Source organism: Rhinoraja longicauda, chromosome 20, assembly GCF_053455715.1.
Source record: "Rhinoraja longicauda isolate Sanriku21f chromosome 20, sRhiLon1.1, whole genome shotgun sequence".
Taxonomy (NCBI): Eukaryota; Metazoa; Chordata; class Chondrichthyes; order Rajiformes; family Arhynchobatidae; genus Rhinoraja; species Rhinoraja longicauda.
In genome coordinates, this window is record NC_135972.1 from 29,941,942 (window position 1) to 29,964,088 (window position 22,147).

The following is a 22,147-nucleotide window of genomic DNA, read 5'->3' on the forward strand; positions in this document are numbered from 1 at the left end:
TACTAAAACTCTCGTTTGTTTGTTTGTTTGTTTGTTCCTGAACTACAGCCAAAATGGTACACGACAGCGTGACAATTTTAGGCCCACCTTACTCACCGTCGTCCCTTTGGTGCTAATGGAAGAGGTTTCATTGAAATCGGTGTTATATTTTTAAAGGTATTCATATTTTAAAGTTTAAATCTATCTCCTAGGGAGGGAGGGGGAGGGGGAGGGAGGGAAGGGGGGGAGGGAGAGGGAGAAGGATAAGGGGAGTTGAGGGGATGGAGTGGGTTGGGAGGGGAAGAGGGGGGGGGGGGAGGGGGGGGGAGGGGGGAGAGGGGAGGGTACTGCACCAATGCAGGAGAGGCTTGGGCCCAACGGGTCCACTTGGTCTAGTTGTAAAACTAAATAGTGCGCTACTTGAAAAGAACAAAATCGATCTTCAGGAAGTAACAAATACAATGAGAGCATCGGTGGGGCAGTCTGAATGTTTCCATATTAGAGCTTCGGGCCTCTTGTTTCAGTGACAGTTCCTTGTCCAGGATTAGCAGAGCAAGCATTAACACATAAGCACATTTCAGTTGCAGACTTTACCAGGTTACTGGTAGCTAATGACCTTTTCAGTTTATTTTCTGGTTGACATGGCAACCACCGCCTGATTCATTGATCCATCTATACTTAGCCGCCTGTTTATTAAAGGTTCACTTGGACCACTGTGGATTGACCACCCGAAGCACCTCCGGCAGAGATCAAAATCACAATCAAGTTCATGTCTGCACACCGCGGATATCGTTCTTTGTGACGATGGTAAACCAACATCTAATTGGTGTTGCAGTATTACCATTGGCCCGAATGAGGTAGATTTAGAAAAGAGACACATGAGACTGCAGTTGCTGGAATCGGGCGCAAATTGCTGGAAGAATAAGGGTGGCACAGTGGTGCAACGGTAGAGTCGCTGCCCGACAGTGCCAGAGACCCGGGTTCGATCACGACTGCTGGGGTTGTCTGTACGGGGTTTGTACGTTCTCCCTGTGACCACGTGGGTTTTCTCCGGTTTCCTCCCACATTCTAAAGACCTGCGGCTTTGTAGGTTAATTGGCTTCCATAAAATTGTCTCTAGAGTGTAGGATAGAACTAGTGTGAATGCATGGTTGTTGGTCGGCACGGACTCAGTCGGCCGTAAGGCCAAGTTTCTCCCTGTACCTCTAAAACTAAACTAAGACTAAACCCAGTTGGTCAAGCAGCATCTGTGGAGGTAAAGGGGACCAGGTTGAGGTTGAGACACGGGGTCAGTTTCTCCGACAGGTCCAGATTCAAAATAAACCTAGAAACCCAAAATTGTGCATCTGTGAGGTCACGTGGATCATCAACAGTAGCAGTAATCCTTTTAGAAGGATGAGAGGGGATCTTATCGAAACATATAAGATTATTAAGGGGTTGGACACGTTAGAGGCAGGAAACATGTTCCCAATGTTGGGGGAGTCCAGAACCAGGGGCCACAGTTTAAGAATAAGGGGTAGGCCATTTAGAACGGAGATGAGGAAAAACTTTTTCAGTCAGAGAGTTGTAAATCTGTGAAATTCTCTGCCCCAGAAGGCAGTTCTCTGAATGCATTCAAGAGAGAGCTTGATAGAGCTCTTAAGGATAGCGGAGTCAGGGGGTATGGGGAGAAGGCAGGAACGGGGTACTGATTGTGAATGATCAGCCATGATCACATTGAATGGTGGTGCTGGTTCGAAGGGCCGAATGGCCTACTCCTATTGTCTATTGTCTAATGTACCGCAGCCTGTAACGTCAGACCTCATCCCTAACTCTACAACCATGCCACTGGGTTCAGTCCTGGCTTCATCAGGAATGAACATAGACATGCTGGGAGCAGTGCCAGGTTTAGCTCAAACTGATACACTGGCCCAGTTAATCTGCATGTGCGTTAAGCAACAAAAACAACTTACGACAGAGAGATCTGAGTAATTCCCACGATCAACAGATTTGATCTGAGCTGCCCATTTATTATCTGAGCTGCCCTGTCCGTAGCGTAGATGAGTCTGACGTATGTCATCAAATACTCCAACAAACTTGTGCAGATGCACTGTACAAAGTAACCTGACTGGCTGCATCATGGCCCGGTGCAGGCGTTCCAACACGCAGGAACGCAAGAGGCTTCAGAGAGTGGTGGACTCAGCCCAGGCCATCACAGGCACAGCCCTCGTCACCATTGAGAGCATCTACCTGAGGCAAGGCCTCAATCAAGCAGGCAGCATCCATAAAGGATCTCCACCATCCGGGCCACGCCCTCCTCTCACTGCTATCATCGGGCAGGAGGTACAGAAGCCTGAAGACGCCCACCACCTGGCTTGGTAACAGCTACTTTCCTGCAACCATCAGGTGCTGGAACTGATCTGCACAACCCTAATCCTACCTCGGCAGTAGAACACTATGGACCCACTTCTTGCACTACCTTGAATTTGTTTTCTAATTATATTTTACACTCATTTCCCCTGCTCTTTTAAAAAAATCTTTGCACTGTCTTATAGGATTAATATTTAATTTATACATAATTTGTGTTTTGATGTGTTGTGAGTCTATGTGCCAGTGGTATAGTCGTAGGCAAGATATTTCATTGCACTTGCACCTCACTGTACTTGTTGATAAGATCATAAACTCAACTTGACGTGACTTGAGAGCGAATGACAAGGTTAAAGCTTCCACTTCCTTCTGACGTCCCACCATCACTAAAGCCTGTCTTCAACCAAGTTGATTCACTCCACGTGATATCAAGAAATGACCAAGCACATCGAATAAAGTAAAGGATACAAGACCAGACATCATCTGCGGCAATATTGAAAACTTGTGTTCTAGAGTTAACTACACTACTTGCCCTAGTACAGTTACAACACCAGTAATTAACCAGCAATATGGAAAATGGTTCATGTGTTCTATTCAGAACCAGGCCAAATTCAGTTCTACTAACTACTGCTCGAGCACTCTTCCTTGTCAGCAAAACATCCTTTACTACGTCTCACTGTTCTTAATAACCTGCTTATTGATGCACAATTTGATTTTACCAGGGCCAGTCATCTCCAGACCTCATTGCAACTTGTTCCAAATGTGAACAAAAGAATTGAATTTCAGAAGTGACCAGCAAGGAAACTTTTGACTGAGTGTGACGTCAAGAAGCCCTTGAAAATTTGAAATCAAGGGGCTCGAGGGGAAAACCCTCCCGTGGTCAGGGTCGCACTTCACCCAAAGAAAGGTGGACGTGACTGTTGCAAGCCAATCCTCTCATTCCCAGGACATCACCACAGCATTTTATCATGAGCCTCCACACCACAGCAGTTTATCCGGACAGCCTCCAGGCCTCAGCCAAGACCAGCTGCTTCATCAGTGATTTGCTTTCCATCATAATGCCAGAAGTGGTCTTGTTTGCGGATGATGTTGCAGCACAATGTTCAATTCCAGCTGCAACTCATCAGCAGTTGAAGGAGTCCAAACCTGCATGCAGCAAGATCCAGACAACTTGCAGGCATGGGCTGATAATTAGTAAGTAACATTCTCACCACATAGGTACCAACAATGACTAACTCCAACGAGAAGGTCTAACCATCTCCCCGTAATTGTCCTTGGTTTCACCATGTCTAGTCTCCCATCATCACCATCATATGGGTTATTATTGACCAGAAATCCATTTGGACCTCCAAATAAATACTGTGACTACAGGTAGATCAGAGGCCTTGCAGCCACCGACACACCTTCTGACTTTCCAAACCGTTTTCACCATTCATGAGGCACCAAATCAGATGGAATTCTCTCAAATTGTCTGAGTGATGGCGGCTCCAACACTCAAAGCCTGACAGCTTTCAGGACAAAGCAGCCTGCTTGGTTGGCACCCATTTCACCATTCCCTTCATTGCCACAAACTGTGGCTGGAGTGTGTGCTTCCTGCAAAACGCAGATGGCTGACGTTGCTTCTCCTCGCCTCCTCTGGAGGGAAAAAAATGCAAAGGCCTATCCCAGATCTGCTCACACATTGAAAATGGAGAACATTATCTTTATTTTTGGAATGTAAATAGGATTAAAAAAATCCTACCCACGACTGTTCTCAGTTCCTTGTTGGTTAAATTTGTGGGTGGGTCATTTGGTGAGTCCAAAGGAAAACTGAGACTGTTATAATTATCAGGCAAGATATTAATAGTTAAAGAATCAAGGAAAGCTGATGGAAATGGAGCAAACGCTCAACACAATCTAATAGAATGTGGAAATATAATGTGGAAATGGCTCAAATTTATCTCTGTGCTTTAACTATTCCTTAACACCCAGTATCGGGTGAAATAAGCAAATTAATTTTTATTTTGACTTTGTAATGTTTCACGTTTTAAAATCTTTAAAGTACAAAGTGCGCAAATAGGACGTCCCTTTTGGAGTTTGTGAGAAAATGCAATTTTCGTTGTTCTGCAACCGAGGTAAAGCTTCTCTTTACAAATACTCCTCTTGCATTATTTGGTGAGATATTAATGTGTTGCGTGCTAACTGAATTGCATTTTAAAATATATCTTTGACATCTACACTGAGGCCTACAAGATCATTTTGGAGAGTGTGGGAGGTTTAGCAATTTAACTATCCTCCACTTCAGCAAATAGATCACTCACTGAAACAAAGTGCTTCTAGGAGCCCACGCAACATATGGCTTTAAAATCCCTCATTTTGTATTTAAAAACATAGACAGTGCTTATATCCACGTTACTCCTTGCTAATGAATTTAGAAAAGTATATGGCTATGAGATTTATGATGTACTAGACTAAGTGGACCCATTCCTCTCCTGCATTGGTGCAGCACCCTCTCCTCCCCTCCCTCCCCTCCCTCCACCCTCCTCCCCTCCCCTCCCTCCCCTCTCTTCCCCTCCCCTCCAACTCCATCCCCCTCAACCCCCTTATCCTCCCTCCTCCCTCCCTCCCTCCCGCCCTCCCTCCAACCCCCTCCTTCCCTCCCTCCCTCCCCCTCCCTCCCGAGGAGATAGATTTAAACTTTAAAATGTGAATAACTTAAAAAATATAACACCGACTTCAATGAAACTTCTTCGATTAGCACCAAAGGGACGATGGTAATTAAGGTGGGCCTAAAATTGTCACGCTATCGTGTACTGTTTTGGCTGTAGTTCAGGAACAAACAAACAAACAAACAAACAAACAAGAGTTTTAGTATATAGATAAGGTTTTATACCCATGAACCTGTTATAATAATGAGTTGAGATATCATTTTCGCATTCTCATATCACAATATCACTTTCTCGTAATGCACAGAATATGTTCGTTTGCTGCTTTCAAGTATCTGCAATATCTTTCCCTGGGCACTTTGGTGATATAAAATATAAGTTTATTGAAACTGTTGCAGTTTCTAAAGCCCTTGCTCTCACTAAACGTTTGTGCACAAGGATGCTTATAGATGTTTAAGCATTATACATGATCAAAACTTCGGGGTGGGATGACAGATGTGTGATGTTATTCCTACCTTTAATCCCATTTATTCTCACAATTCATTGAAAGCTTAGTTTTTTCACCTTGCTCGCTCGTGCTGCTGTGTAGATGGAACAGATGGAGCTGTGCCCATGAAGGGGAAATGTACTGGAGCTCAAAGTTGCGTACAGATAAAGAAACCTGCCTCGCTCATGAAAATCCTCCTCTCTTAGAAACCCACGATGTACCCTTCTTTTACCATCATATTATCTGTTCCTTAAGTGTCCAGTGCTTTGATAGTTTCCCCAGCCATAAGCAAGAGCCCAGTCCTAGTTTTGATAATTTTTTCTGTGCGGAAGTGTTTTTCCTGATCCTTACTCTGCACTTACTCATACAGCAAGGAAACATTTATTCTCTTTCTTAAATTCCTTTAACTTTAGTCCATACAGAGCAAGTTCTTTACTCTAATGTAATGGCAGTTTCTATACCATCTCGAAATCCCACTTCGATAGCCATTACTTCTCGGGGATGAAATGTAGTTATAGCTTACGCACACGTCGCACCCTGATATGACAAAACGAATCTTCCAGACTTCTTTTCTTCATTAATTGGTTTTATTAAAGTAGCACAAATCATAGAGTAATAAATCAGTTCCCGTACTTTATCAACTGTTTCTTCTTCAAACAATATCTAGAAATTCTTGCAGTTATTACCGTGTGGTTCTTACAAATATAGATGTTACAAGCCTATGGTACGAACGCGTGGTAAAGAACTGTATGCTCACCATCCTCCGAGTCTAAACTGACCCACAACCTCCGTCGACACACACTAGCTTCCTCCCATCTAGACACTCCCCATTACGCATTAAGTCACACCCACAAGCAGGCAAAAAGACATAAAGTAGAAATATTAAAACATAGCCATAACACAATGACAATAACTGAATTAAGCATAAATGGCTCCTACAGGCCCTTTGGCCCAACTTGCCCATGCCGACTAAGATACCCTATCTACGCTAGTCTAACCTGCCTGGATTTGGCACATATCCCTCTAAACCTTTCCAATCCATGTACCTGTTCAAATATCTTTTAAATGTTGGTGTAGTACCTGCTTCAACTACCTCCTGGCAGCTTGTTCCACACATCCACCACCCTCTGTGTGAAGAAAGTGCCACTCAAGTTCCTATTTCCCTTCCCACATTAAACCCATGGCCTCTGGTTCTTGATTCCCTTACTCTGGATGAAACACATTGTGCATTCACCCTATCTAATAACCACCTTGTGGTCTCTTCACAAAGGAGGGGGGGGGGTTTAGTTTTGTATTTAGTTTATCGATGCAGCATGGAAATAAACCTGTTTGGCCCATTGAGTCCAAGTTGACCAGAGATCCCTGCACACTAACACTGTCCTACACATGCACGGAACCATTTACAATTGTACCAAGTCAATTAACCTATAAACCTGTACATCTTTGGAGTGTGGAAGGAAACCAGGGCACCCAGAGAAAACCCACGCAGGTCACGGGGAAAACATGCAAACTCCGAACAGACAGCACCTGTAGTCAGGGTCGAGCCCTGGTCTCTGGCGGTGTAAAGCAGCAACTCTACCGCTGCGCCTCCGTGCTGCCCCGAATATTTATTTCTTCATAGTTTTACAGCTTTCTTTCTTTATTGTTTTCTTCATAGCTGAAAAAGGGTGAAAAATATTGGATGGGGGGGAAATGAAATGTGAGGTTTAGCATCCTTGCCAAGTCCTGATTGAATATATCCAAAGCTTCTACAGGAAGCAAGGAAATTACAGAAGCAATGACTGTAAATTTTCATTCCTCCCCAGCTATACTGAATTACGGAATTGGAGGATTGCTAATGTATCAATTTTAAATAAAGCAAGCTAGTGATAAACCGAGCAATTTTAAGGCAGTCAGTTTAGCTTTGGAGAAATTGTTGCCACAGTGTAAACCTTCATTTAGAATGTGTCAGCATGCATTTGTTAAGGGAAGTTTGTGTCTGAAGAACGGTCTCAAGCTGGAAAGCCAACTATCCGTGTCTGCCAGAGATGCTGCCTGACGCGCTGAGTTACTCCTTGTGTTTATTTTGTGTCTTGAGTAGCTTGATTGGAATTTCTGAGGAGGTGCAAAGATGGTGATTGAGGGCAGCATGGATTTTGCAGCAGATGTGGTTTTCAGCATAGGTCTTTTTTTAATTTTTAATTTAATTTTTTATATTTATTTATTTTTATTTTTACAGAACTTTTTAGAAAACAAGCCCTCCCACCCTTCCCCCCACCCCCCCCCCCCCCTTATACTAACCTCAAATAAGAAAAAAAGAAGAAAAGAAAAAAGGATTAAAGATTGCCTGGGTGTTGGGGGTCCTGCACACGCCCCATGGAATTCCGAACAGAATAAACTGTATATATATGTACATCTCTCCCAAAAGAACCATTGAGAATACAATTCTTCTATATATATAGGCCCATCTTTTGTAGATAAGGACGCCAGATATTTAAAAAAGTATCATATTTGTTCCTTAAATTATAAGTAATTTTTTCAAGTGGGATACAGTTAGAAATTTCATTATTCCAAAGGTCCATACTTAAATAGGAATCTGATTTCCAAGTAACTGCGATAGTTTTTTTGGCTACTGCTAATGCAATTTTTATAAATTCTTTCTGATATTTATTCATTTTAAGTTGTAGTCTTATTCCTTCAACATCACCCAATAACAAAAATCTTGGGTTGTATGGAAGTTGTATTCCGATAATCTGTTCTAGAAAACTTCTTAAGTTTGTCCAAAAAGGTTGTATTTTTGAACAGGACCAAGTAGAATGAAAAAAAGTACCAATTTCTTGATTGCACCGAAAACATTGGTCAGATAAACTTGAATTTATTCTCTTTAATTTTTGTGGTGTGATATAAAATTGATGCAGAAAGTTATATTGTACTAGTCTAAACCGAACATTTATTGTATTTTTCATACTGTCAAGGCATAGTTTTGACCAATTTGTTCCATCAATATTAATATTCAAATCTGTTTCCCATTTTCGCCTTGATATATGAATTCCTTGTTTAGGGGCCTTTTTTAAAATTAGATTATATATAATAGAAGTAAATTTTTTAATTTGTCCTTTTTGAATTAGGTTTTCAATTTCCTTAGATTTCGGCAATAACATTGTTTGACCCAATTTATCTTTTAAATAAGCTCTTAATTGAAAATAACAGAAAAGAGAATTATATGATATATGATATTTATTTTTCAATTGTTCAAATGACATCAATATACCTTTTTCAAAGCAATCACCTATATATCTAATCCCTTTTTGATGCCACCTATATAGAAGCTGGTTATCCATTGTAAAAGGTATCAATCTATTTTGAATCAAAGTTGTCTTTCCTAATAAAGATTTTTTTGTTTCATCCTCAAAATGTACCTTATTCCATAATCCGATCAAGTATTTTAATAATGGAGATTCTTTCAGTCCCCGTATCAATTTAGGTTCCCATTTATATATAAAGTCTTCTGGTATATTTTCTCCTATTTTGTCTAGTTCTATTCTTGTCCATGCCGGGTTTTTTTCTTCAAAAAGAGATGCAATAAATCTAAGTTGGTTTGCTTTATAATAATTCTTAAAGTTCGGAAGTTGTAATCCTCCTGAATCAAACTTCCATGTCAATTTTTCCAACGATATTCTTGACATCTTACCTTTCCAGAGAAATTTCCGCACATATTTATTTAACTCTTAAAAAAACTTCTGTGGTACTTGTATTGGTAATGTTTGGAATAAATATTGTAACTTCGGAAATATATTCATTTTAACGGCATTAACTCTTCCTATTAATGTTATTGGTAATGTCATCCATTTATCAAGGTCTTCTTTTATTTTTCTTAGTAATAATAAATAATTTAATTTATATAAGTTCTTCATATCATTATCAATTCTCATACCTAAATACTTTATACCAATTAATGGCCATCTAAATTGGGTTAGTAATCGACATTGAGTGTAATCTCCTTTAGTAAGGGGTAGAATTTCACTTTTATCCCAATTTATTTTATAACCTGATATTTTTCCATATTCTTCTAATCTAAAAGATAGTTTGCGCAACGAATCTAATGGTTTTGTTAAGTATATCAAAACATCATCTGCAAATAAGTTAATCTTAAATTCTTCCTGATTGACTTTAAAACCCTTAATATCTGGGTCAGTTCTAATTAGTTCAGCTAACGGTTCTATCGCCAGGACAAATAAAGCAGGTGATAATGGGCATCCTTGTCTAGTTGACCTTTTTAATTGAAACGGTGTTGAAATTTGGCCATTTGTCACTACTTTAGCTTTGGGATTCACATTTAGAGTTTTAATCCAGTTTATAAAAGTTGTTCCTAACCCATATTTTTCCAATACTTTATATAAAAAATCCCACTCTAACCTATCAAATGCTTTTTCTGCATCCAGAGCTACTGCTACACTTATTTCATTCCTCTTTTGTGCCAAATGCATTATACTAAGTAACCTAGTTACGTTATCTGCACAATGTCTATTTTTAATAAATCCAGTTTTATAAAAAATTTAAAGAATTATTAATTCCTCCTTTTATGGAGGTAATACAGCAGGCGGAAAGAACACATAACCTCCCAGAGTCTTTTACGACAGCGATTTTAACAGTAATACCAAAAAAGATAGGGACCCTTTAAAACCAACATCATATAGACCTATATCTTTGCTGAATGCAGATTATAAAATAGTAGCAAAAATGTTATCTAATATTTTATCTAAATTTTATCTAATAGATTGTCTAAGTGTCTAAGTATTTACCAAAATTAGTACATATGGATCAAACTGGATTTATTAAAAAACAGCATAGGTCTTGATAAGATTCCATATGACAGCCCATGGGATTGAAGAGAGATCGCAGATTGAACATAAAACATAGAACAGTGCAGCATAAGAATAGGCCCCTTGGCCCACCATGTCCATGCTGAACATAATACCAAGTTCAATTAATCTACTCTGTCTCCATGTGATCCCTGTCCTTCCGTTTGGTATATATCCAAGTGCCTATCCAAAAGCATCTCAAATGGTACAATTGCATCTGCTTCCACCACCACCTCTGGCAGCATATTCCAAACATCCACAACTCTCTGTGTAAAATAACTTGTCACACACGCCTCCTTTTTAACTTTACCCCTAAAAGAAAGGTTCATTGGTAGAAAACAAATTGGGATCGTTTGACAGAGATCGTTGCGGCTGGAATTCTGGGATTTAGATACGAGGGAGGGGACGTGTTTCAAACATATAAAATCCCAAAGAGTTTTGACAAGGTGGAAAAGATGTGGATCAAGTACCAGGAGTTGATGATTAAAAATCAGTGGTCACTCATGTATAATAGATGAGACTTTTTTTTTCTCCAGAGGGTCACAGGTCTATGGAACTCTCTCTCTCAAATGGAAAGGGAATCTTTAAATGTTTATAGGTAGAGGGATTCTGGGTGAAAGGTTCAGACGTTTGACATTAGACATTCAGCGTTGGAACAGGCACTCACCTGTGATAGTGTACCACTGTACACTAGCACTATCCTACACTCTAGGAAGGAACAGTTTCCATTTTTTACCGAAGCCAATTGACCTATAAACCTGTACGTCTTTGGAGTGGGAGGAAAACGGAGCACCCAGAGGGAAACCGACGTGGTCACGGGGAGAACGTACAAACGCCGTACAGGCGGCACCTGCAGTCAGGATCGAACCTGGGTCTCCGGCGCTGTAAGGCAGCAGCTCTACCGCTGTGCCACCGTGTGGCCCCCTGCACAACTGTGGTGGTGGGTGGGAATGCAGATTTGAGATTGCACCCAGATCAACCAAGGTTTTATTCAGGTTCAAGAGGCAAAGTGATTTTACTCCTGCTCCTAATTTGGATGCTCCTTTGTCATTTTCTTGTTGTTGCAGATCTGCTGGCAGTGCCCAAGTTCCCCTATGCTGCGATGGAGAACTGGGGACTGAGTGTTTTTGTAGAAGAAAGGATCCTGCTGGACGCAGAAGTCTCGTCCATTTCCTACTTTCTGGATGTCACCATGGTAGTCATACATGAAATCTGCCATCAGGTATAAGAAGCGGTGGGGAATAAATAAATAAATACGTCACCATGTGGTAAACATGCGTAAAAACACCATGTGGTAAACATGTGTAAAAACACGTGTAAAACCAAGTGTAAAAACACAGCTTTTGACCATTTTCATTGCTCTGCCTTTGTGTCTAAATGGCTTGTATTTATTCTTAGTGGTTTGGCGACCTTGTGACTCCTATTTGGTGGGAAGATGTATGGCTGAAGGAGGGATTTGCACACTATTTTGAATATATTGGTACTGATTACCTTCACCCAGAACTTAACATGGTAAGTTTGTGGTACCTGGTGGTTGTGGACCATCTATAGTTCATTAACAGTGACATTTTTGTCAGAAACCCAGTTCTCTGAATGCATTCAAGAGAGAGCTAGATAGAGTTCTTAAGGATAGCGGAGTCAGGGGGTATGGGGAGAAGGCAGGTACGGGGTACTGATTGAGGGTGATCAGCCATGATCACATTGAATGGTGGTGCTGGCTCGAAGGGCCGAATGGCCTACTCCTGCACCTATTGTCTATTGTCTATTGTCTAAACAAAGACATTTCCTTTATAACAGTATTTCAAGTTATAATCGAGAGTGCTTCTAATTACTGGTATTAATTATATCATGACCAATGACACGATCATCTGCAAATTTTGTTGGGAGAAACACCTCAAATAATGTTATATGTGTTTGTTATGTAATGTTATATAATTTTTTCTGTTTTAAAATTTTTGATTCCGAAAGCAAATGCCAGGATTAGTCATTATGAGACTGATACTTTTAATTTGCAGTTAAATGCTGTTTTGTTTATAGCTGTGTTACTCTTTAATGTTCCATACTTGATCTGGAAATGTTTAAAATTTCTGGCAGATCTTTAAATTCCCAGTTGGATAATCACCAGTGCGTTCCACTTGTCCATTATGGAAGCTGCTTAATGTACCTTTCCATTGAATCGGAGGTTCAGTCAGTAGCGATGTGTCTCTGGCTTGGTGAAGCTTACATTTGAAATAAATTCACACACTACTGTTAACATCTCTGTAATATAATTTGGGTTTAAATATGTATTTCTGTTCACTAAAACTCTTTTAAAATGTTGGTCTTTGTATCTTAAGCAATCAGAAATCAGATTATCATATAGATTGCATTAACAAAGTTGACATCAATCTAATAATTTAACATGGAAGCAAGAAACTGCAGATGCTCCAGTCTGAATACTGTTCCTGAGCCAAAACATTGGCTGTCTATTTCTCTGCACAGATAACTGCCTGACCCCTCCGAGTTCCCACGCAATCTGTTTTTGCTGAACATATTTATGTACTGGTGATTCAAGATGAGATTTTCCATCAGCATTTTAAACCCTGCTGTTTTTAATTTCAGCTGCATTAAAGTTTTTGACAAGGAATTTAGTTTTAAATACCAGTAAGGCCTGAACGATTGACTGTATGACTGGGGAGAATTGATGTCAAATCTGTGTGTGTGTTTTTCAGGAGAAACAGTGGTTTTTGACCGACAACCTTCATGAAGTGATGGTCCTTGATGGTCTGGCCAGCTCGCACCCGATATCGCAGGAAGTCCTTGTAGCAACGGACATTGACAGGGTCTTTGACTGGATTGCTTACAAAAAGGTGCTATGACTATTTGAGGTGAAAAGTATATTGAAGCAATTTTAATGAAACCAGGGATTGACCTCTCGTATTGAGATGAGGTGGTCTTCTCAAGGTGGTTTGATACATCCTCACACTAATGCTGCTTCCTAAACTTTTCCGGAAGACCAATGTGGTGGCAATGTGCAGGAAGCAGCCTTGAGTAAATATATTCAAAAATGGGAGCAAAACTGAATCGTATCAGAACCAGAAATTTGGCACCGAATTAGAAAGCAAATAGAATGTTGGCTTTTATTGCAAGGCATGGGGGTGGGGGAGGGGGATGAAGTACAAATGTTTAGATGTCTAGTTAGAACCATTCAGGTCTACTTGGTGTTTGGCTGGTCTCTTTATTGGAGGGATGATATACTTGGCTTGGAGAAAATGTTCAGTTCACTTGATCGACTGCTTGAGTAAGGATTTATCCTGTGAAGAAGGACTGAGTAGAATGGACCAAGACTACCTGGGGTTTGGAGGAGTAAGATGTGATCTGATCATAATGTATCATGATGAACCAGACCATGATGCATCCTGTCAATATGCTCCCTACTGTGCACCTCTAGAAGTTAGAGTTTCTCTGCACTTTTTCTCAGTTTCTACATATTCCCAGTTGCTGAACGTGGTAGTGAGGCTGAACTAATCCTTGAGGATCATAAATCAAGATGAAGTGTAGCTACAACGAGGCAAGCAAGAGCACAGCCCACACTAGTGGGCAAAGGATCTTTGGAGCTGTGGGTCTTCGGAACATTGCATTTGTACCATACCTTGATCATCAGCAAGGAAATCGCCACATACCCACACTAACTGCAGGAGTGAAAATTGAAGTCCAGCATCACAGAAACATTCCTATTAGTATTAGGAATTAGTCTTAGAAATTGGAAAGAGTTAGAAATGTTCCCAACCATTTGCCCGTCATTGAGACTGCTCTGTAGTTATTTGGTTTGCGTTTAAATCATTCTTGAAGAAAAGGACAATGTTGGTGATTTTCCGGTCCACTGGCGTGGGTAACCATGGTGGCCAACACTTAGTCCAGAATCCTCAGAAGCCATTGAACAGCCTCAGTATGAGGTCCAAGAACGAATGCAAATCTGAAGCAAAAGAAAACTCTCAAATTGCATGTGACCAGCAATTGTTTTCTATTAAATGAACGCAGGTGTATCAAAAGTATAATTGACAATATGTTCATAAAAATTCTTTGATTTAATTCCTAGGGGGCTGCATTGATTCGAATGGTGGCTAATTTTATGGGGCAGAATGTATTTCAAAAAGGACTACAGGTGGGTGAAAAATTATGAATAAACCTCTTACAGTGCTACATCTGAACATTTCGCAAGGCTGTGCTCACATTTTTATGGGTGGTTTTGCTACATTTCTCCAACGTTACAGCAAAGCCTCGTAATACAAAATACCCCAGTTTGTTGAGTATAAACATAATTTTAAGATTTTGTAATTTCTCAGGATTTGGATTTCAGAGAACATATATTTTGGATGAAATTAGCGTTATTGAGGTTTGTTGCACATAATTCGATCCAATATGTTTTTAGTATTAGAAGGCAAATCCTGACAAAAGATACAATTGCTAACAGGCACGACAGGGTGTTTTATTAAAGCACATGAGTGAAGTTGATTGATAACCATTTTTAAATTTCAACTCACCGGCAGTCTGTCTGTCTTTTTTTCTTTCTTTGTCTATTGATAGCGTTTAGATGTATGTAATGACCTATTTTTAGCTCTGTTTATGTGGGGGGTGGTGGGGGAAACCTTTTTTCTAAATCTCTTCCTCAACGGAGATGCGACCTTTTTCCGTGTCGTATCTCCGTTCAGCTGGGATCGACCATGAAGGCTCTGGTCGCAGGGCCTGGACTTAGCATCGCTGAGCTGGCCGACTTCCGGAGGTTGTGGTGGTGTTGTGACTGTGGCTGCGACCCCACCTTCGGAGGCTTCGGCCGCGGGGCTCTGTGGACCGCAACACCGGGAGCTCGCAGGTCCCTGGCTGGCGACCGGCTTTCGGGAGCTCCAGCCGTAGCAGCTTCGACCGCCCCGAACCGCGAGGCTCGATCGACCCGTTCGCAGGACCTTCATCGCCCTGCATGGCTCGGCCGCGGCACCTTCCATCGCCCGGCGGGGGCTCAGGACCTTCATCGGCCTGCTCAGCTCGGCCCTGGGACCTTCCATCACCCGGCGGGGGCTCAGGTCCTTCATCGCCCTGCGTGGCTCGGCCTGGGACCTTCCATCGCCCGGCGGGGGCTCAGGACCTTCATCGGCCTGCTCGGCTCGGCCCTGGGACCTTCCATCGCCCGGCGGGGGTTTCAAAAGTCAGGAGCCTCGATCGCCACGAAGCAGCAGTCTGACTGTCTGACCGTGGGAGAAGAACAGAGGAGGAGATAAGACTTTTCTTTGCCTTCCATCACAGTGAGGGTGTGCCTGGAGGAATCACTGTGATGGTTGTCTGTGTTAAACTTATGTAATTGTGTGTCTTGTGCTCTTTATTGTTTATGACTGCATGGTAATGACAATTTCATTCAAATCTATTTTTGAATGACAATAAAAGCAATTTGAATTTGAATTTGAATAAGCAATTCCAGGTGTGGCAGAATCTAATATAATCTGATATAATTTGTATTCTAGCCATTGACATTTTTGTTCGTTTTTTCCTATCCCACCAAAATATTCCAGCTTTGTACTCTTAGACTTTTAACCTTTGGGAGATTTCTTATGGGATCTTAGTAATGCAGAAATTAGTGGGCGATTTTAGTTGCAATTGGTGCAATGCAGCTCTCTGCAGCCACTGTGAGTGAGCCTTTATTCATTAGGGAAAGCTGGGTGAATGCTTATTGAACCCACAATGTGTCTTCGAGTGTCAGGGTGTGTACACAGATCAAGCCTAACAGAGTATGTTCTGTTAGACATATTCCTACTCCCAACAGAACCGAGAGTTGACATATTTGCTCAACTCTCCGTTCTGTTCGTAGTAGGTATATGTCATTTAAACTGCAAAAATTGTTAGCGTTACAACAATTTACTAGGTATGGATCAGGTGTTATGATGGTTTGATAACATTGTGAAGCCGATTGGAATTTTGACTGAAAGAAGAAATAAATTTGGGTTTGATCACAAGATACATTGACATACTCAATCCAAAAGGTCTGGCAGAGCTGTCATTTTTAAACGTCTTCAAACTCCCTATCTTCTTTGACAGCCCGACAGCTCCAGTTCTCTGAGGTCTGCGTGGGTTGTTGGCGTAATGTGGGATCAGCAGGCTCTGGAACGGGAGCTTGATGGAGTGGGTGGATTCATAACTTGGGAGTGTGCAAGCCTTCGACCAGCTCCTCCCGATGATTATCCACCATTCTCGCTGCCATTCTCTCCACTCATCCTATGTTTAAGTTTAGATTAGTGTCGATATATACAGTGTGGAAATAGGCTCTTCACCCACCGAGTCCATGCCGACCAACAATCACCCCCACACTAGTTCAATCCTACACACTTGGGATAATTTACAGGAGCCAATTAACCTACAAACCTGTACGTCTTTTGAATGAGGAAACTGGAGAACCCGGAGAAAACTCACACGGCCACGGGGAGAACTTACGCACTGCATACATACAGGACCGTAGTCAGGATCGAACCATGGTCTCTGGCGCTGTAAGGCAGCAACTTTACCCCTGCGTCACTGTGCCGCCCCTAGTACCCCTGACCGCCTTGTGCGGTCACAGCCTAGGAATTCCTCAAGTCAGTGAGAATGTTCTATCTTTACACAACACGCTGTGACAGAGCAAGGAACTGGGTGCCTGTTTTTGGAGTCTGATGCTGGCTGTGTGAATGACATGATCTGCCAACTGGAGCCTGGTGAGCTGAGTTGGACGTTCAGTGTTGGCCAGGGAGAGGATGCTAACATTGGTTTGCAGGTCCTGCAAATGGATGTGAAGGATTTTCACAGCCATTGTTGCTGGCACTTCTCCAGTTCTTTAAAGAGCCTGCTGCATTGCAGTATTGACCGTTTATTCAACTTGGCTCCCGGAACAGTGAGTTTGTAGAGGGACTGGAAGATGAATTTACATTTTATCTCATGTCAGTTAGAATTACTTTGTTTGAGAGGCATTTGGACAGACATTGAAATAGACAGGGCTTTAAAGGATGCAGTCTGAATGCAGGCAAATTTAATTATTGCTGATGGGCAAAAAGGTCAGCATGGACATGGTGGGCTGCTGTGTGACTTTATGACGATGACTGTATGATTTGATGTGTAAACTTGGAATTAACTAAGGACAACTCAACCTTCAAGAAGTACCTGGATTATCAACCCATCACATTTGGAATATATGAGCAAGGTTTCACATACTTGATCTCAAGATAATTTCTTTGGCATTGACAGTTCATACATGGTCACACAATTTCTTGATGATGTAGTTTGTTTTTTGAAGTATATATTGAACTCACCTAGGAATGCATGGCAGAACCCACAGTTTAGTTTGAGCCCATTCCAACATGATGAGATTGGATGAAGTCTTTAGCAGTAAATTCTTTAGCATAGACTATTGCAAAACAGTTTCTTCAGGAGCCATCAGGATAATTGGTGAGGAAATTGAAAAATTGTGCTTTAGAAAGGAGTTGTTTGGATTTGGTATTATTGTTTGTTAAGGAAGGAAGGAAGGAAGGAAGGAAGGAAGGAAGGAAGGAAGGAAGGAAGGAAGGAAGGAAGGAAGGAAGGAAGGAAGGAAGGAAGGAAGGAAGGAAGGAAGGGAGGGAGGGAGGGAGGAAGGAAGGAAGGGAGGGAGGGAGGGAGGGAGGGAGGGAGGGAGGGAGATAAATTAAGGAGGGAGGGAGGGAGGGAGGGAGGGAGGGAGGGAGAGAGGGATATAAATTGTGGAGGGAGGGATATAAATTGTTTTGTGCTGAAAGTTCAGCCCAAAAGATAATGGAACATTGAAATGATCTTTCCTTTTTTTTCTTCTCTGTTTTTCCCTATCCACAGCCCACGTGGGAATTTTTGTCCTTTATTTTGGTTTAATCAATTTGGCCATTGATTTAGATGGTGATAATCACCAAGATGGAAAATGGTTTGTTGTCAATACCTTATATTAGTTCATCTTGGACCATTTATTAAGTTTGGCGTTCATAAGGTACTCAGGTTAGATCAAGTATCACAGATTGTGCATTGAAACATTTTTTCTTCCCCATATCAATTTAGTAGGCTACACCCATTTGTACTGTGCACCAAGATCATTACTTAGAGCACATAAGTCTTCCATAGATAGTTGGTATCAATAAATTATTTTACAATTGTGATTTAATGTTGCCGGTAATGCTTTATGTTTAAGGATATTCCGTTTAATTCATGTTAAGTAGAAATGGTGAATTGTTAATGTCTCCCCCAATGTGTATAAATCTGCAGAACTACATTTATTTTCACCTGCAATGTAATTATAAAAAGGGAGAGCAATTAGTTTTTTCTCTTAGCTCCACAGGGATTGTTTCCAAATGTTTTTTAACACAACATGCACAAGTCACTGATTAAAATGTATTAATGAATGCATTATATACATAATAGAAATGAGCGTCAATCAATATTCAGGAATTGTGACAATGCGTTGTTACGGCTCAGGCATTCACTGAACAGTTTTCTCTTGTGTTCAAGCCAAACAAGAATTTCCACATGCGACTGTGTCTCCTAGGAATTGAAATCTGTGTCCTGATATTGCTGTGCCTAATGCACCTTGTACATTGTACATTTTATATGTGTGGTATATATATACATACATGCACATGCGCACATACACACACACACACACACACACACACACACACACACACACACACACACACACACACACACACACACACACACACACACACACACACACACACACATACACACACACACACACACACACACACACACACACACATATATAGTCAAGTCAAGTCAAGTTTATTTGTGACAGACACATAAATGTGCAGTGAAATGAAAGATTACCCACAGTCCAACAATAAGAGCAATAAAAACAAGCAATAACACACATAATCAAACAAAAATAAACATCCATCACAGTGAGTCTCCTCCAGTCACCTCCTCACTGTGATGGAAGGCCAGAATGTTTTTTTTCTTCCCCTGCTGTCTTCTCCCGCGGTCAGGCTGTTGAACTTGCCATGTTCCAGGCCGCGCCGGACGGTGAAAGGTCCGCAGCGGGCCGACCCAAGCCCTGCGATTCGGGGCGGGCGAAGACACTGCCGCTGCCGCTGCATGTTGGGGTGGTCGTGGCTCCCAACATTGGAGCCCCCGCCGGGCAGAGAAAATCCCGCGGCCTATTCCAGGCCTCGCCGGACGGTGAAAGGTCCACGTGGGCCGACCCAAGCCCCGCGATTCGGGGCAGGCGAACACGCTGCCGCTGCCGGAGCTCCCGATGTCGGCCCCCACCCAGGGCAGGGGCTGCGAGCATCCGACGTCCACGCGGCCGGAGCCTCCACAGGCGAGTCCCAGCTGGAGGCCGCCAGCTCCAGGTGCATGGCCGATGGTAGGCCGCACCGGGAACGGAGACATGACCCAGAACAAAAGGTCGCGTCTCCGTTCGGGAGAGACAATTTTACATTTACAGTTCCTGCCACCCCCCCCCCCCCCCCCCATAGTACACAACCCCCAAAAACGACATCACATTTACAGTACAATCAAGACAAAAAAACAAAATAAAAACACAAAGACAGATGGATTGCAGGTACGCCGCAGCTGCTAGGGCAGCGCAATGGACATCACACACATACTGTGTGTGTGTGTATATATATATATATATATATATAGGAAGGAACTGCTGGTGCTGGTTTAAACCGAAGGTAGTCATGAAATGCTGGAGTAACTCAGCGGGACAGGCAGCATCTCTGGAGAGAAGGAACGGGTGATGTTTTGGGTCAAGACCCTTCTTGAGACTGAAGAAGGGTCTCGACCCGAAACGTCACCCATTCCTTCTCTCCAGAGATGCTGCCTGTCCCCGCTGAGTTACTCCAGCATTTTGTTTCTATCTTCTATATGTATCTATGGTTTGCTGTGGTTGTCTCTACTTCATTTGACAGTTGGGAACTTCACATCTTCCCACGCCCCGACAACACATTATCAAACTAAAATATGTTGGCTGAAACTTGTTGGATTTGTGTACTTGAGGGACAATTTAGAAGGAAGTATTGAGGCCAATACAAAAACGAAAACACATTATTAACCACAAAAAAATAGATCTAGGCTACAAAATCTTTGACAGGAACAGTTCCTAGATAGGGGATAAAATAGGAAACATTTTAGATGAAGCAGACTTGTGATGTTAAGGTCCACACAGAGGGCATAATTATCCACTGGAGTTCACATAAACGATTCCAGAATTGAACAGAATACAGTTATAGACAATAGACAATAGGTGCAGGAGTAGGCCATTCGGCCCTTCGAGCCAGCACCACCATTCAATGTGATCATGGCTGATCATTCACAATCAGTACCCCATTCCTGCCTTCTCTCCATACCCACTGACTCTGCTATCATTAAGAGCTATATCTAGCTCTCTCTTGAAAGCATCCAGAGAATTGGCCTCCACTGCCTTCTGAGGCAGAGAATTCCACAGATTTACAACTCTCTGAGTGTAAAAGTTTTTCCCTCATCTCTGTTCTAAAAGGCCTATCCCCCTTATTCTTAAACGGTGGTCCCTGGTTCTGGACTTCCCCGACATTGGGAACATGTTTCCTGCCTCTAGCGTTTCTAATCCCTTAATAATCTTAGTGGAGTGTTTTATTAAATTAAATTTTTTAATTTTTTAAAAGATTAAGGTCTGGTGTTCGTCGGTGGGGTCATGGTCCAAGGATAAGTAGGAGGAGGTGTCTGAGAGTTGTCGTCTGGGCTCGGTCCGGTAGAGGTCAGCGCGCCAGACTACCACAGCACCTCCCTTGTCAGTGGGTTTGATGACTAAGTCGGGGTTGTTGCGGAGTGAGTGGAGGGCAATACGTTCAGTAAGGTTAGAGTGAGAGGTTAGAGTGAGTCAGGGGAGTGGAGAATTTGAGGCGGTTAATGTCACGCCAGCACTTGGAATTGAAAAGTTCTAGTGAGGGTAGTTGTCCAACCGGGGGAGTTAGTGAGCTTCACCCATTCCTTCTCTCCAAGATGCTGCCTGACCTGCTGAGTTACTCCAGCATTTTGTGATACCTTCCTTAATAATCTTATATGTTTCAATAAGATCCCCTCTCATCCTTCTAAATTCCAGTGTATACAAGCCTAATCGCTCCAGTCTTTCAACATACGACAGTCCCGCCATTCCGGGAATTAACCCAGTGAACCTACGCTGCACTCCCTCAACAGCAAGAATGTCCTTCCTCAAATTTGGAGACCAAAACTGCACACTAAACTCCAGGTGCAGTCTCACTAGGGCCCTGTACGACTGCAGAAGGACCTCTTTGCTCCTATACTCAACTCCTCTTGCCATAAAGGCCAACATGCCATTAGCTTTCTTCACTACCTGCTGTACCTGCATGCCAACTTTAAGTGACTGATGACCAAGGACACCCAGATCTCTTTGTACTTCCCCATTTCCTAACTTGACACCATTTAGATTATAGTCTGCCTTCCTATTCTTACCACCAAAGTGGACCTCACATTTATCCACATTAAACTGCATCTGCCATGCATCTGCCCACTCACACAACCTGTCCAAGCCACCCTGCATCCTCATCGCATCCTCCTCAAAGTTCACACTGCCACCCAGCTTTGTGTCATCCGCAAATTTGCTAATGTTACTTTGAATCCCTTCATCTAAGTCATTAATGTATATTGTAAATAGCTGTGCTCTATGTGCTCTAATTTTGCCCACTAATCTCCTATGTGGGAACTTATCAAAGGCTTTCTGAAAGTCCAGGTACAATACATTCACTAGCTCTCCCTTGTCCATTTTCCTAGTTACACCCTCAAAAAATTCCAGACGATTAGTCAAGCATGATTTCCCCTTCGTAAACCCA

At 42.2% G+C, this 22,147-nt stretch overlaps 1 protein-coding gene across 1 annotated transcript in view; it reads left to right on the top strand.

Annotated features, from left to right (window-relative positions):
• The window catches only part of LOC144603703 (thyrotropin-releasing hormone-degrading ectoenzyme-like), a 96,337-nt gene that overhangs the window by 46,563 nt on the left and 27,627 nt on the right, over positions 1–22,147 (top strand). The window contains exons 5-8 of the mRNA XM_078417348.1: positions 11,366–11,520; positions 11,697–11,810; positions 13,010–13,147; positions 14,377–14,442. Of these exons, the coding sequence (XP_078273474.1) occupies positions 11,366–11,520; positions 11,697–11,810; positions 13,010–13,147; positions 14,377–14,442 (473 nt within the window). The remainder of the gene's footprint in view (positions 1–11,365; positions 11,521–11,696; positions 11,811–13,009; positions 13,148–14,376; positions 14,443–22,147) is intronic.